Source organism: Mytilus edulis, chromosome 8 (assembly GCF_963676685.1).
Source record: "Mytilus edulis chromosome 8, xbMytEdul2.2, whole genome shotgun sequence".
NCBI lineage: Eukaryota > Metazoa > Mollusca > Bivalvia > Mytilida > Mytilidae > Mytilus > Mytilus edulis.
This window is the reverse complement of record NC_092351.1, coordinates 31,490,148-31,506,980: the sequence shown is the minus strand read 5'-3', so window position 1 is coordinate 31,506,980 and position 16,833 is coordinate 31,490,148. Positions and strand designations below refer to the sequence as shown.

Below are 16,833 nucleotides of genomic sequence, written 5' to 3'. Positions count from 1 at the left end.
GCTGTAATTAATGTCAATTTATTGTCAGTTATTAAAGATAACATGAATGATAACATTGAATTCTGTACACTTGCAGGTTTTGGAGCAGCCATGGTGATAGAGTCTCTAGGTTTATACTACCATGTACAGTGTTTTAAATGTTGTGTATGTCACTCAGCCCTTGGTAATGGAGTACAAGGGGCTGACGTCAGAGTTAGGGTCAACAAATTACATTGTCGCAATTGTTATAGTAATGAGGAAGGTAAGGTCAGCCATGCATGATCAAATAATACTGTAAATTCAGAAATTACTGCGAGGTTGTTATCAATGCGAATAATGTGACCTAGTGAGTATCGCAATAATAAGAACTCGGATTCTTATATCTGATACATATATCTGTATGCAGATTTTCTTGAGATTGCAATAATTAATCTCACATTATTGGCCGTTTATCCAGAATCTCAATTATAAATGCAGGCAATAATTTCTGAATTTACAGTAATGACTTTGAAATTGTGTATAATAAATCTACCAAATAAGGTAAAACATGTAAGGAAGACGTTAAAACTGTTAAAAAAACTTAAATGAATTAGTTCCAAAGAAATGTGATATTATCTCCCTTTGGAGGACATGCATGGTTTTTACATGCTCTACCAAAAATTAATATAATCAGATGTGGATAATAAGTCAACCAGACAGATAAAGGAATTCTACTAAAAATAGTATCCCATGAACATGATGATTAATAACAATGGATCCGTACATTTTTGGCATAGTAATGTGTCTATATTTAAAGACATTTTGTTGCTATTTATGTTAATTATGTATTAAAGCATGAAGAAATGAGCATGTATCTTACTATATGAATGAGTAATTAATGCTTATACATCATATACATAAATAGAAGCTCTTAGAAAAAAATGTATTTAAGGACAAATATAGGCAACAGTAGTTTAGCACTGCTCAATAGTTATAATTTGATAAAGCAAGCACAAATCTGGGTGAAAACACATCAACTATAAAAGGAAAACAACAGAACAACAGAAACAAAACCCTGAACTACAACAAAAGCAAATATATGTTAGGTTTTATAAGTATAAGTATGTTTGAAATTTTATTTAGAATATCTTTAAAGAAAGTAGTCTGTCATTGAGGAGACTGATATCTGATTTTGAATTTTTTTTTTATATGAATTATATTTTATTTTTCAGCTGGATTGAAATTCAGCAAAGTTTGATAGAAACCACCATATCACCATGACAACTGCATTTGAACAAAAAATATGATAAATCATATTATACATAATTAGACACAGTCAAGATAGTATCATGAAAAAGTCTTCATCCAAGGATAACCAGAAGCCGTAGGGTTATACCTGTGGAAACATTACAATAAATGTTCAGCCCAATTTTGAGAAATGTTGTATCGTCATGGGGTTGTTGAGTGTGCTGTAAAAACTTAATAAATCATACATGGATTAGTAACAAATAAAAAAAAAAACAGATTTGAAATACTTTTTATTTATACTGACAGCATCTTTATATATCTGAAACAGTAAAAACATATGTAAGACATTGATTGAAAAAAAATCATGTTACAAATAATATAAAATATTAATTAATAAAATTACATTAAAACATATATTTCAAGATTTGAGAGTTGCATATTTAAAAAACATGATCAGAGACCGAATTCAGAATATTATATATTTAGATTAATGGTGATTTTAATTGGTTGATTGTTACACACATGTTATCTGACCAACAATGTTATATCAGTTCACATTTTCTATAGTCTGTTGGTTGATGACCCCATTGCCTTATTGTTCTGCTTTGGTAAAAAATAGATATAGCAGTTAACCAGGAGTTTATATATTTTGAAATCCATAAATGTTCCTGAGTTTGTAGGTATGATAAGGTTTTATGTTCTAAAGAAATTAAGTTGTTTTAGGTAAATAGTGTTGTTATGAAAGCTAAAACTTTCAGGCAATCAGATTTCTTGAAACTACATTAACAATTAACAAAAATTAGAAGGTGATCTGAAATAAGTTAGAAAAAATAACTTAAGAATGTCATGAATGATTTTTTTATAAAAATGGAAAGTGGCTATTTTGTGTATACATGCTAAATATTAGATATGAGGAAAAAACAGGAATATATATATATATTAATAACTGGTTTATCTAAATTGATATATAAATATAAAAGACATTACTTCTGTGGATTCATTTATATTCAACGGGTACCAACTTTATTGAATCGAGGAAAACATGCATTTTCATGGATATTTGATCTTGTGATTTGCTAAATTCTGTATATATTCCTATAGAAAAATTGTACTCCATTGGACATTTGAATTCATGTCTCCTGGGTACCTAAAAATCCAAGAAAATTGCTATCCAATGATCCACAGTATACAAGGTTCAGTTCTAGCTTCATTTCCAATGAATTATATCTGATTGTTATAAATATGGATGCAATAAAAATTGTATGTGCCTTCATCTGAATCATTGAATTTGTTTGTTATGTGTTTAATGGATAACTATATGTGTTTTTAATTGACCAAGTGTTGGATGTTAACTTTGTGAATACACAGCATTATGAGAAAATATATAATCAAATGTGTTGTATGTCCTATTATATGACTAGTGGTGCGTATATAAATACATGTGTCAAAGAAAACTCTTGTTAGCTGTGATCAAAAGTGAAATGTGAATTTTTTACACGACATGTATAACTCTGTAAAATGTTTTAGTATATAACAATATATTCATGATTGTGTCTCTATTTTAACTCCATTTTACATAGAGTAAATTTTATAAATAGCATTGTATGTATATTTAAATGTACTAAAATAACATTCCTTTTAATATATATTGTTTAAATGGGAAGCTGCAATCCACTTTGTGTCCATATAGTTGATATCTGTGCAGAGGAATGACTGTATAGTGGAACCATATGTGTTAATTGATTTCAAAAATGTAGGAAATTTGTTTTTTAGAATATATTTTTTGTAATAAATATAAGTGCTTAAGTCTTGGATGATAGTTTGCAAGTGAAAGACAAATGTGATTTGGGGTCTCAGATTTAGTTGTTGAACAAATTGAAGGGTTTAGCTCCATAAATCAACATGTAGGTGTTTCCCTTTATGAAGACAATGTATACAAATATAAAAAAATAGTATGATCTTTATATGAAGTAAACTTATGAATTTGTCATTGTCAAAAGTTTAAATGAACTCAATAAAACTGAAATTTATTGTTCGAAAGATATGTATGAGTAATAAAGGATAAACAAAGTGTTATGAATGAGGAATGAATGTTGAATTGGTAAGTTTGCAAATATCTAAATATCTGTAAAAGTTTGCAACATATATGTACAGATCAAATAGTGAAAAAAATGCTGTTAAGGATTTACAGTATAGTTGACATAGAATATATATCCATGACATTGTAATTAAATCAGTATATTATATATGAGAAATTATGATAATGGTCAGTAACTAACTTATTTGTTATGACCAACATGAATTTACTACATTTAGAAAATAAGTATTTTGTTGCTTAAAGGTGATAAATCCTCATTATTTGAAAAAGATGGGTCCATTATATTACATAGGTTATTACTTAATTGGATTTTTCATTCCATATCATAACAATCTATAGTTGTATGTTATTTCAGTCTTTAGAAATGAATTGGACTAATGTATTTATATCAGCTGGAATTGAATTTCAAAGTGTCTTGTAGAAATGTTATCCATTTTTGCTCATTTATCGTTTGTACCTGTAGAATCAGGATGTCATTGTCTCTGAATCTTGATCTTTTGAAAGAATATTCATTTTACTGGGCCGATGCTTTAATAATTTGTTAACAATTATGATTTAATAAAACTGGAATATCTGTAATTGAAATGGATTTGAACGTTGGAAGTAGAATGATACATTTGTACATAGGGTAGACATTATTGTATCAACTATCTGAAATCTTTTATTTAGTTTATATCTCTTCAAAAATTTTTTTTTACACATTTGATATTAATGAAATATTTAAATGTATACCAGAAATGGAAAAATCATTAAGGAGTAACAAACAAAATTTGAACTGTATTCCTTAATCAAGAATCATTTCTCCCCATAAAACATGTTGAATGAAGTTTTCCTTTAAAAGATCAAGATCACTTTATATATCATACATTGCCATAGAACAATTTATGTATTGGCTTATTTATTATTAATATTGTTATAATTAATTACAATCAGAAGCTTGCTGACATAGTGCAGCAATAAATATTGCAAATAATATCAAATACATTTTATGTATGAAATAATAATAAAATGTATAAACTAAATATTAAGCTTGTTTTTGTTTCACCCTATTCAACTGCTGCTTTAATGCATACTCACCACAGAGGTTGAAAAACAAATGTAAGTGCACATATAATAAGATTTGTTTACAACAGTTCTGCATGCCATGTAATGCAAGAACAGGTTGTGAGCTGATAACAAAGTAAAATTTGAGTTTTCGATGAATTTTATTTTATAATAATCAGTTACCTTAGTATGTCTATTAAATAAAGGCAACAATAGTATACCACTGTTCAAAAGATATAAATAGATTAAGAGAAAACAAATCTTGGTTAGAAACTAAAACCAGGAGAAACATATCAACTATAGTTACCGTCAGCTGAAAATCGTAGCGGTTATTGGTAAAAATAATCTAAACTATCAATCGCGTTCACTCGAGATATAGTTTTTCACATTCCATTCATAAATTGCAAAAAGAAAAACCACTACTGACCTGCCTTTTAAGTGTTCGCACTGTAATAATCCTGACCTTCACATTTTCCAGAATGTTTTCCATTGTAATTCTGCCATCTTCGTTTCTATGAGAATCATTTGTTTACATATGACATTCGTCATTTACACAGTTTCCTGAAATGTTCTTTTCATTGATGTGATAAGGTTTCCTGCGCTTTATGCAAATTTTATGAAATTGAACTCCACGGAAACACTTCCGGTAAAAACAATGGCGGATTTCACCATTCAAAATCGTCTTATGAAAATGTGAAGGTCAGGATTATCACAGTGCAATCACTTAAAAGGTAGGTCAGTAGTGGTTTTTCTTTTTGTGATTTATGAATGGAATGTAAAAAACTATATCTCGAGTGAACGTGATTGATAGTTTAGATTATTTTTACCGATAACCGCTACGAATTTCAGCTGACGGTGACTATATAAAGGAATAAAAATACATAATATAATAGTTTTACAACTGCAGAATAACAACAAACATCATCCATTTACGACAGCACAGGTAAAAACGTCATAATGTTTGAACCGAAGGTGATAAGTTTGACCCGAACTTATCAAGTCAACTTCCGGTTGCTGCTAAATCTCAGAAAACACTCACAAAAGACGCAAATACAGCCCGATAAATCGATAATCAGGTTATCTGCATATTATTATTGTAAAAAATCAGCTGCTCGACATAATATGAATGCTTTTTGATCTCGTTCACTGCACTTACAAGACAAAAAGCTTCATATTATGAATCGCTGCTATTTTTCAATGTCAACATGCAGTCAACCTTATAATCGGTAGGGAAACGACAGAATCAATGGAAGCAAGTTATTTAGTTCCTTGGCCATTTCGTATCCAAATTTGAAATTTTCTACCCAACATTTACCATTCGTACACACGATAATATCCATTGCGTACCCTATGGGCCAAATGCATCCACCATTTCATACCTCATGGACTTCATACAAGTTCCCTATTTCGCATCATATTTTTGTAAAGTTATTCATGATTTTAATGGGTTTTTTTTATGCCCCACCTACGATAGTAGAGGAGCATTATGTTTTCTGGTCTGGCTCCGTTCGTCCGTCCGTCCGTCTGTGGTTCCGTTCGTCCGTCCAGGTTAAAGTTTTTGGTCAAGGTAGTTTTTGATGAAGCTGAAATCCAATCAACTTGAAACTTAGTACACTTGTTGCTTATGAGATGATCTTTCTAATTTTTAAGCCAAATTAGACTTTTGACCCCAATTTCACGGTCCACTGAACATAGAAAATGAAAGTGGGAGTTTCAGGTTAAAGTTTTTGGTCAAGGTAGTTTTTGATGAAGCTGAAGTCCAATCAACTTGAAACTTAGTACACTTGTTGCTTATGATATGATCTTTCTAATTTTAATGCCAAATTAGATAATTACCCAATTTCACGGTCCATGGAACATAGAAAAGGATAGTGCGAGTGGGGCATCCGTGTACTTTGGACACATTCTTGTTTTAAATATAACATACATACAATTATACATATAGACGTAAAAGTTTTATTAAGACCAGTGAATGGTTTGATTAACTCATTCGCCCCCAAGACATATTTCCTCGTGGGTTTGAACCCACCCCCAGTGAAAAATGGTAATTTTCCGTCTATTTTCCGATTTCAAAACGACCTTGAGAGGTGAACACTGACAAGACTGTGTTTTTTGGTCATTCAAGTATTACCCTATAGTTACAGTAGTCTATTCATGCTAGCTGGGAGTATATTGGACTTCAGTGTCTTGCTTGGGAATTATTATTGTCAAGTCAGATCTGCCTAAATGTCCGTTTTTATGGATTTTTGACAAAACGGTGACCTAGATTTTACAGACTAGATTCCTATTGGCCAAATTATACCTCGTTGTGTTCCTATACCACCTATGCATGCATATATGATAATAGTTTTTACCAACAGTCACTTCCAGTTACGTAGTGGCCATCAAAAGATGCCCACCCCCACCTGATTTTGGCTACTTTTCATGTTTTTCCGATTTTGAACTCTTAAACGGCTTTCAAAGTACCAAATTTTCATGAACAGACATCTGAGAAGAGTTGATGGACCATGAACTGCTTGGTTGAAGTCCCTGCTATCTTGACAGTTCAGTTGGGGCAGTTCAAAAAAAGTATAGAGAGTCATACGGGCCATCAAATAATGGTTGTCGCCATCACGCCTACAGGCGGGATTGGGGGTTAAAGGGTTAAGCAGTAGTTGAAAACTTCACAGTTATAATTACCCTGTGTTTGTCCCTAATTAATTGTTAAATTTTAGAAATATGAGGTTAATTATTCAACAAAGAAATAATTATCTGCAACTGTTTTTTTTAAAAAGTTTTTAACAGTAACAGGTACGAAATAGTATACATAGTATACATAAAAACCTTCAATGAGGTTCGAAATGGTGAACATACAAACCTTCCATAAGGGATCATAAGGTACGAAATGGCATACATATTATCTTCCATGAGTTACGAAATGGCATACATATAAATCTTTCATGAGGTACCAAATAGCACATCAATGCAACACTTAAATCTTCCATGACTCACGAAATGTCCATGAGTAGAAAAGTGTATACATACAGACCTTCTATATTGGGTACGGAAACATTTTCCATGAGGTTCGAATTGGTATACAGGTTAAAATCCAATGATGTACGAAATTAAAGGTCCCTTGAAGAATGCACATCCTAATTTGATTGTTTCTCTTTAGTGTTAGTTCCAAAGAAATAGCCACATTAGCTTAGATAAATTCATGATTTGTCCTGCATGAAATTAAGTTAATTCGGGTATTTCTCCAGAATTTTCAGTAGTGTAATACCAAAATATTGAGACAATTATATAACTATTCCTCATGTAAGGGTCATTTGGTCATTGTGTCTAAAGTGTCATTGAGGACGCATTACGCTCAATGAGAGAAAGGAATTGACAAACTCACAGAAACTATGATTAATTACCCTTATTTACTAGAAGAAACAATCTATTCAATTTAGATTATTAAAAGACCAGTTACCTTATTAAATGTAGATACCAATATTATAGCATATTATGCTGCACAAAAACTTGCACCAATATTGCATTACATCATAAAAAAGTGATCAAAACGTGTATGTAAAAAGCAGATATATTGGATTTAGTATTATAAATATTTATTCATTATGGACTTTTGACGAGGTCAATATATTGTTATAAATGGTATTGAGAATTATCACAAAGAAACAACACATTTTATATTTCAATTTTGATATTGGGATTATTATCTGAAAACCTGAAAAATAACGGTCTTAGATGATTTTTATACACTTAGACAACTTTTGCAAACTCAGTTTGGGGATATCAAATTGCATATGTTCATAAGTTGTAAATGTTATCAGATACCATGATAACATTTAACATAACATCTATCAACTTATCAACTTGACATAGCGGTAAAATTCAACTGTCAGTGAACAGGCACTTCGATCACGATTTTCACGACTCTACATGAAATTCACACTTTTAGGGGGTAATGGGTTTATAAAACATGTTTGTTGTTACCTATTCATTCAGTCTCAGTGTTATTTGACACATTCGTTGGGGTAGTTATCCCTTAAATTCCATCGTGGCGAGTGCTTGTTTACGTAAGAAAGTTGCCATTCCCACAAATGGTCACTTCCGGCTAACGGTACTTCTTTATAAAGTTATGACAGTGCATGAAAGTGTTATTAAGATATGATCAAATTAAGTGCCTGCCTTCCTTTTATCGTTTAGGATACTTACTTATATTATATTATTACGTTAAGTACGTTTTTTTGGAGCGCCACTAAGGAACTATTTTGTGATTTCAATGACGTCAGATAGAAACGTAGGTGATAAGACTACGAGTATTGTATTTTAAAGTTTATGTCACTTATTTATTGGAATTAAAGGCAAACTTTCGCGATTTTATGGATTTATAACGACATTTCGGGACATGAGCCAGAGTTTTCCTTAGTATTTCAAAGTTATAGTAGATTTTCAGTTCTGGAGTCGCGGATATATTTAACCGTCAAGTATAAATACGGTGTCGTACCAGGACTTTGTCATATCGTATCTGGCTGTCAAGCTGAGCAGAACAATAAACAAAACAACCCTTAAAGTCAACAAAGCTATTTAGGTACAGGATGCATTTCGATATAAAGCTATTTTACCTTTTATTCCTGTCAATCATCCCGGAATCGTTGAGGTGAAAGACCTTGACCAAAGATTCCATGTGCATTTGAAACTCTATAATTAGATGGAGAACAGCTTAATGTCCGGTATATCTCTTTCAAGCTATGCACGTGCCTTTCGAAATACTAATTAAATAGTGATACATCAAAGTTTTGACTGACCGCAAAAGTAAAGACATCTGTAGAGAACATAATATGTGTGTGAGTTAAACGGAAAAATAAATAAATATTTAGATCATTGATAAAGACCGTGAAAGTAATAAATATGTCTCATTGGCGATTTGTGGTCAACATCACCTAGTGCAAAATCAAGTACTTCTAAACATAAAATTGAGAATACAGACTACCAAATTTTATTCAATAGATTTACATAAGTTTATGATTATACAATTATTTTTTGGCCCTTGTGAATCATCTCAGCTATGTATAATTTTTGACCGGTCCATGCCTAAAAAGTTTATTAGCATTCATGAGAAACAAACTTCAAAGGTAGTGATACACCCGTCAGTTCGAAGGAACACAGCATGGTTCCGAGGGAGCACAGCATGGCTCCCTACTGCTTTAGACAGCGCAGCATAGCTGCCGAACGAGTTGAAATGACAGTGGTGATGAGACAACTGAATTCTTGGGGGAATAAATGAAATTTGGTTTATAGATCCAGACAATAAAATTTCATTAATGTCCGAAAACTCAGATGAGAATCAGCTGAGTGCCCCCAAGGATGGTGTGAGGTGGTTAAGCCTTCAATATATCAACGATAATAAACTTGTTTCAAAGACAAGAGAAATTAACCGCGTAAACTAAAAATAAAGTGTATTAATATACATAAGCAAACAATCCTATATGACACAATGAGTATATTCAAATGTAAAAATAAATTTACGACTCAGTTAAACTTTTTTGAGCATATTTGATAGAAGTTGGGGAAATCTTGATATATCTACAATAACTATCTGATTTCCATCGACCAAGTACTTTGATCATATGATCTTCTATGCGTGCGTTCCCCGCACTAGTTGCGGCACAAGATCTGAAAGAATGACCATTATACACAAGTTTGGGTCATAACCTCAAAGTTCTAAAATATTCTTCAATTTCACTAGAAAAAATTGTCTTGTTAAAGCTTCCCTATTACCTGTTATAAAAAGCGGATCAGATGGAAATCCAATTCCAAATTCAGAATGCCTAATACTTAAATATCTTTTTAACACCCAGCCACCGAAAGCTTCATTTTTACAAAGCCCAGGTGGTTGTGTGGTCTCGCGGAACGTCTACAGTGCAGGCGATTGGGTGTCACAATATCTCAGTAGCATGGGTTCGAATCCCGGCGAGGGAAGAACTAAAAATTTGAGAAAGCAACATCAACCCAACAATGTTAGATCTGTAAAATTGCTTTCTCAAATTTTTTGTTCTCCCCTCGCTGGGATTCGAACCCATGCTACTGAGATATCGTGACACCAAATCGCCTGCACTTTAGCTGTATATATATACAACTCGTCTAAATAAAGGCAACAGTAGTATACCGCTGTTCAAAACTCATAAATCTATGGACAAAAAACAAAATCGGGGTAACAAAGTAAAACTGAGTGAACCGCATTAAATATAAGAGGAGAACAACGACAAAATGGTGGGTTGAACCTGGTTTTGTAGCATGCCAAACCTCGCACTTTGATGGCATTGTTAAATATAACATTAAAATGACAACATAATAATACAGGACTACAATGTAAATAAATAGGAGAACTAAACATCAACCCAACAATGTTAGATCTGTCAATTTGCTTTCTCAAATTTTTTTGTTCTTCCCTCGCCGGGATTCAAACCCATAATACGTAGATATCGTGACACCAAATCGCCTGCACTGTAGCCGTCCCGCAAGACCACACGACCACCTGGGCTTCACAATAATAAAGCTTTCGGTGGCCATGTGTTTCCTTTCCTCGTCAGTTTTAATCTAGCGGCGTACTACAGTACATGATGTATAAGGCATGGAGATGTTATTGTTACAGATCAGCTCAATTATCTATAGTAAAGGATCCTACAAATTAATGCAAGATACAGTCACAGAAAATAATTATATTTATAAGTACGTCTGAGTCAGTGACAACTCTACAACAGATTTATTCGTCGGATCACCAGCAATGATGGTGATACATGGCTGTGTACATTATGTATATACAACTCGTCTTAACATCAACCCAACAATGTTAGATTTGTAAATTTGCTTTCGCAATTTTTTTGTCCTTCCTCTCCGGGATTCGAACCCATGCTACTGAGATATCGTGATACCAAATCGCCTGCACTGTAGCCGTCCCGCTAGACCACACGACATATATATATATATATATATATATATATATATAAAAGAGTCTTAATTGAAAACTACGTTATATATATATATATATATACAGTAGCATGGGTTCGAATCCCGGTGAGGAAAGAACCAAAAATTTGCGAAAGCAAATTTACAGATCTAACATTGTTGGGTTGATGTTTAGACGAGTTGTATATATATATATATATATATATACATACGAGTCTTAACTGAATACTTATACTACGTTCAAACCTATGATTGCGTTGGATAAAAACCGCAATTTTTATACGTGTGCATGTATATAAATAAGTACGTCTGAGTGAGTGACAACTCTACAACAGATTTATTCACCGGATCACCAACAATGATGGTGATACATGGCTTTGTACATTATGTATATACAACTCGTCTAAACATCAACCCAACAATGTTAGATCAGTAAATTTGCTTTCGCAAATTTTTTGTTCTTTCCTCGCCGGGAATCGAACTCATGCTACTGAGATATCGAGACACCAAATCGCCTGCACTGTAGCCGTCCCGCGAGACCACACGACCACCTGGGCTTCAAAATAATAAAACTTTCGGTGGCCGTGTGTTACCTTTCCTCGTCAGTTTTAATCTAGCGGCGTACTACAGTACATGATATATAAGGCATGGAGATTTTATTGTTACAGATCAGCTCAATTATCTATAGTAAAGGATCCAACAAATTAATGCAAGATACAGTCACAGAAAATGATTATATTAATAAGTACGTCTGAGTTAGTGACAACTCTACAGCAGATTTATCCATCGGACCACCAGCAATGATGGTAATACCTGGCTGTGTACATTATGTATATACAACTCGTCTAAACATCAATCCAACAATGTTAGATCTGTAAATTTGCTTTCGCAAATTTTTTGTTCTTCCCTCGCCTGGATTCAAACCCATGCTACTGAGATTTCCAAAATTTACAGATCTAACATTATTGGGTTGATGTTTAGACGAGTTATATATATATATACATACTGGAAAGAATGAAAGTCATTCTTTTACGCTGAATTCATCATTTTATATATGATTATGCTGGATTCAACAAACAACACTCAAAACAAGACTAAGTAGAGGAACACTATCAATAAGCAACCATACGGAATTAAAAGTACACTCGATCCCTACTGGCCCGCCTGTAACAATATGTATACGTTATATTGACAATATAACATAACAGGTCAATGTATATCGTATTCACTAAGCGAAATACCTTAATTATACTATATTTGTAAACAGATGTTTAAAACTTCAAAGTTTGTTGCATTAGCATTCTTGTATTCTTATCGTCTGCATTTAACATAAAACTCTTTAAATCTCCAGCAGAAACTTGCTAATTTTCTTTTCCGATGCGGCGCTTTTTCCGTTATTGTTGTGTATGACGTCATGACATCATAAATCGAAATTTAACAACATTTCATATTGACCACCAATATACGTATAAATAGAAACATAGCGTTAATATACGTAAAAATAGAAACAAGGCGTCAGATACGTAAAATAAACTTTGAAACGCGTGATCGTCATATACAATGAAAACGGCAGAATGCTATACCATATGTTATATAATATAATATTATAGATCATTCTGAAAAAATCAATTTAGGTGGGAAAATCTTTTTTCAGATTTCACAAACAAGGGGTACAATCAAAATCACGTGATGGATATACACAAACCGGAAGTTACAGTCGAACTCGCCGCTTGAAAGGTTAGTAGTTGCATTTTCTTGTTTATATCAATTCAATTTTGATTAATAAGTTGGCACACCGGATAGTATGTAGTTTTAAAATACACAATTGTTTTTGCTAGAAGGCGTGCAGTTATTGCAAACACTTCGACACAGTTCCAAATTTTCGACGGATAACACACACACTCAATATTTTTTCAACGGATAACCACACACTTTGAATATTTTTAATCAAAATTCCATAAAATTGTTTTCTTTATGATTTGTTTGGCAAAATAAATGCATGTCTCAATTCAACACCGCTTCTATTGATTTATACAATATTTTTTTTACGATAAACGCTTGGTTTATTGTCGAAAATCCAATTTTCAAAAATGATACCACACACACCGAAAAAAACAACGGATAACACACACACATTATTTAAGCTAATCGCAAAGAACGTAAAAACAAACAATCATCATAACATGCAGTTAGTACTAATTGGTTGTCTTTATGAGTTTATAGTCTAAACCATTCATTATTTAAGTTTATCTCGTATAAATAATGAAATTTGGCTCGTATTTGCGGCAACATTTGTGCGACTTGTGATTGGATCATGCCATGCTTTTACGTATTCTGTAAAATGTTTCTTTTTTTTTAAATTTCTTTCCACAGTGCTTGCACAATTGTGACATATTCTATAAATAGATAGAAAGAAAATTGATTTTTTTTAAATGAATATAAGAATAATATAAATAATCTAACAATAGATATAATCTATTTAAAAACTTATCTCTCATCGCTTCTGTTTTAAGATATGTTGGTGTCATGCGTGAGTTACTACTTCGGGAGAGGTTAACGACTATGACTGGCTATAAAGCCCTTTTACGGTAGGAAAACTGAAATTTATGTATTTTATTGATATGCAAATGAGATTATTTCTGTTCTGTATGTTATCAAACCTGTTCGCCCTTCGTTATACAAATGCGTTAAGTCCCTTCGATTAACATTCGATAAACAATCAAGGTCGTGAAAGCTGCAAAATGATTTTTTCGAACAGAACACCATTCCGAGTTCACTTGTATAAATTTTTAAGACCTCTAACCAGGTTTTGTAAGATACACCACGCGACATATAAGAAAATTAAAGCGATGAGAGATTGCTTTTCAATTAAAATGTTATATAGGTTAAGGCTTATATTAAATTGTTCTTATGTTTTTAGAATAATGTAGTAAAATACATCATTTGACTTTGCTTGAAACTTTGTACATACCTTCAGTTTCGGTTTGTGTGTGTGTGTGTGTTATCCGTTAAATGAATGGGGTGTGTGTGGTATCTTTTGTGAAAATCGGCTATTCTCCTGTCAAACGACCATTTATCGTAATTATTTGATTGATTAAATCAAAATTAAAGATGATGAATTAAAAAATGCATTCTTTTTCCACTAAAAACTCCCATAACATTGACTTTTCAGAAATTTTATTATGAAAACATATGAGGTGTGTGTGTTATCTGGTGAAATTTTGGAACTGTGTCGAAGTGTTAGCATTAACTGCACGCTTTCCAGCAAGGATAATTGTGTATTTCAAAACCAGATAGTATCCGACATTCGGTGCACTACCTTATTTATTAAATTTTATTGATATAAACAAGTAAATACGACTACTTACCTTTCAAGCGGTCTGCTCGACTGTTACTTCCGGTGTGTGTATATCCATCACGTGATTTTGATTGTACCCCTTGACAAAGGCATTTGACTTGCTAGAATTATTGGAATTTAAGCATTGTTCTTTAAAGAAATTTGACTTTCAGAAATCTCCATTGAGGTTGATAAATACTTTATATATAGATACAAAGGGTTGCATATTAAATAATGGCTGGAATCCTGAAGTACTGAGCGCGGTCTCCGTCAATGGTGGCTCGCGATTTTTAAAATTTCCGTTATTGCTTTTGAAATTTTAGCAAGTTAATTTAGACAAAATAAAACATTAAAAGGTTTCAAATAAAACCAGATAACAAAACCTATACTTTAGAATTAAGCCAGCTTGCAACTGACACCACTTTATTTTATAAATTCAAAACTGGAAGTTTGATCAACTTTGAAAATTATCGAAATTTATGGATCCCTTTCTACATTTGAAAAAAAAGTCTGTACCAAGGTAGGCATATGACAGTTGTTGTCCATTTGTTTGATGTGTTTTCTTATTTGATTTTGCCATTTGATTTGGGACTTTTGAGTTTTCTACGGAGTTCAGTATTTTTTGTGGTTTTACTTTTTTCAGACTAAAGCTTAATCGAAATTAAACAGAGGGATTATGGCTCGGCAGTTTAAAGTCCTGCAAAGACAAAGTGGACACAAGAACCGATAAAAGTTTTGAGACTATACTTTGGACTTACTAAAAAATAAAAATCAGGCCTATAAACTTTTAGGACTGCTTCATACCTTTTTTTCTTTCCAATATTGACACAGACGGACGACTTTACACTGAAATCTATGACAAACGGAACGATTTCAACTTCCAATTATCAATTTCCCATTTCTCAGCAGTATCATACCCTCTGCTCAGTTAATACGTTATGCTCGTGCATGTTCACACTATAAAAGACTACATTTACAGGAGTGTGCTCATTATGCAGACACTGCTCCTACAAAGTTATGTGGAGGAAGAATTAAAAACGGCACTCCGTATTGGACACTATCAGGAATTGGTTGATCCATATGATGTGTCTTTGTCGAAACTAACTAATGAAAGTTTTACCACGTCTTACATATTGTGGTTTACCATTCATGTCGTATGGTCTTTTAGCTATCAAACATGACGTATTCCAGGAATATGACTGTTTTGCTGAGGGTGAATTCGTATTGCTATACGAGATGTCACGGTATTTGTTAATCCAACATTCTTGTAATAAAAACTATTTAGTTGTATTAGTAATTGTGATCGGATATTGTTAAATGTCTTATCGTTCGTAGTCGTAATTCTATTTTCTTTTGTATTTTCTATTCATATGTCAAAGAAGAGATAATTGATAACCCAGTTCATTTATAAGTTGTTAGTTTTTAAAGCAACTATATGTACACGATTTATTTGTTTTACATTTTGATTTAGAAGAAATACCGACATAGCTTAATTATACAATTAATTATCTAATTACTAATACAATTCTAAATTAATATTCTTGCCATTGTTATAAAATACATCCAATAGCATAATTACAAACCTAATCTTCGACTTATATCCAATTTTTAGAAATTTACCTGGGACGTCACTTTTGAGGCATTGGTCCAGTCGTGTGATGGATAGTTTGTTGTTCTGTTGTGTTGTTTTTGTGTGCTGTCCTATGTTGTTTTACGGGTTTGTTTTTATTATTCTGTCGAAATGTGCTATTGTATTGTTGTATTTGTGTATTTCACTGTCCTGAATGATTTATTTGTGCTATATTCCTGTCATGTAATGTTGTCATTTTAGTGTTAAATTTGACATTGCCATTAAAGTGCGAGCTTTGTCAAGCCACAAAAGAAGGTTCTACCAACCATATTTTTCTTAAAATGTCCTGTAGCAAGTCAGGAAAAATGGCAATTGTTATCTTATAGTTCGTATCTGTGAGTGTTGCATTGTCGTTTGTTTTGTTTTTTTGCACTTCAGTGATTCTGTTGTTTCGTTGTTTTCCTCTTATAGTTGATATGTTTCCCTTGGTATTAGTTTGTAAATAAATTGATTTGAGACTTTCGTACTGCGGTATACTACTGTTGCCTTTATTTACGTACGCTATCAAAAGTTTGTTGACCGTTATAGAATATCTTTGGCAAAGTGTTTTACTATTTACTTAAT

The 16,833-nt window shown here is 32.4% G+C and overlaps 1 protein-coding gene across 10 annotated transcripts in view; it reads left to right on the top strand.

Moving 5' to 3' along the window:
* The window catches only part of LOC139485372 (LIM domain only protein 7-like), a 71,651-nt gene extending 67,325 nt beyond the window's left edge, over positions 1 to 4,326 (top strand). For 9 of the 10 annotated variants that reach the window (XM_071269809.1, XM_071269810.1, XM_071269811.1 and 6 more), the window contains 2 exons: positions 77 to 241; positions 1,191 to 4,326. In XM_071269809.1, coding sequence (XP_071125910.1) covers positions 77 to 241; positions 1,191 to 1,216 — 191 coding nt within the window. In that variant the 3' untranslated portion in view covers positions 1,217 to 4,326. The remainder of the gene's footprint in view (positions 1 to 76; positions 242 to 1,190) is intronic. The other variant, XR_011655305.1, reaches the window with a different exon arrangement.
* The last annotated feature ends 12,507 nt before the right edge of the window (positions 4,327 to 16,833 follow it).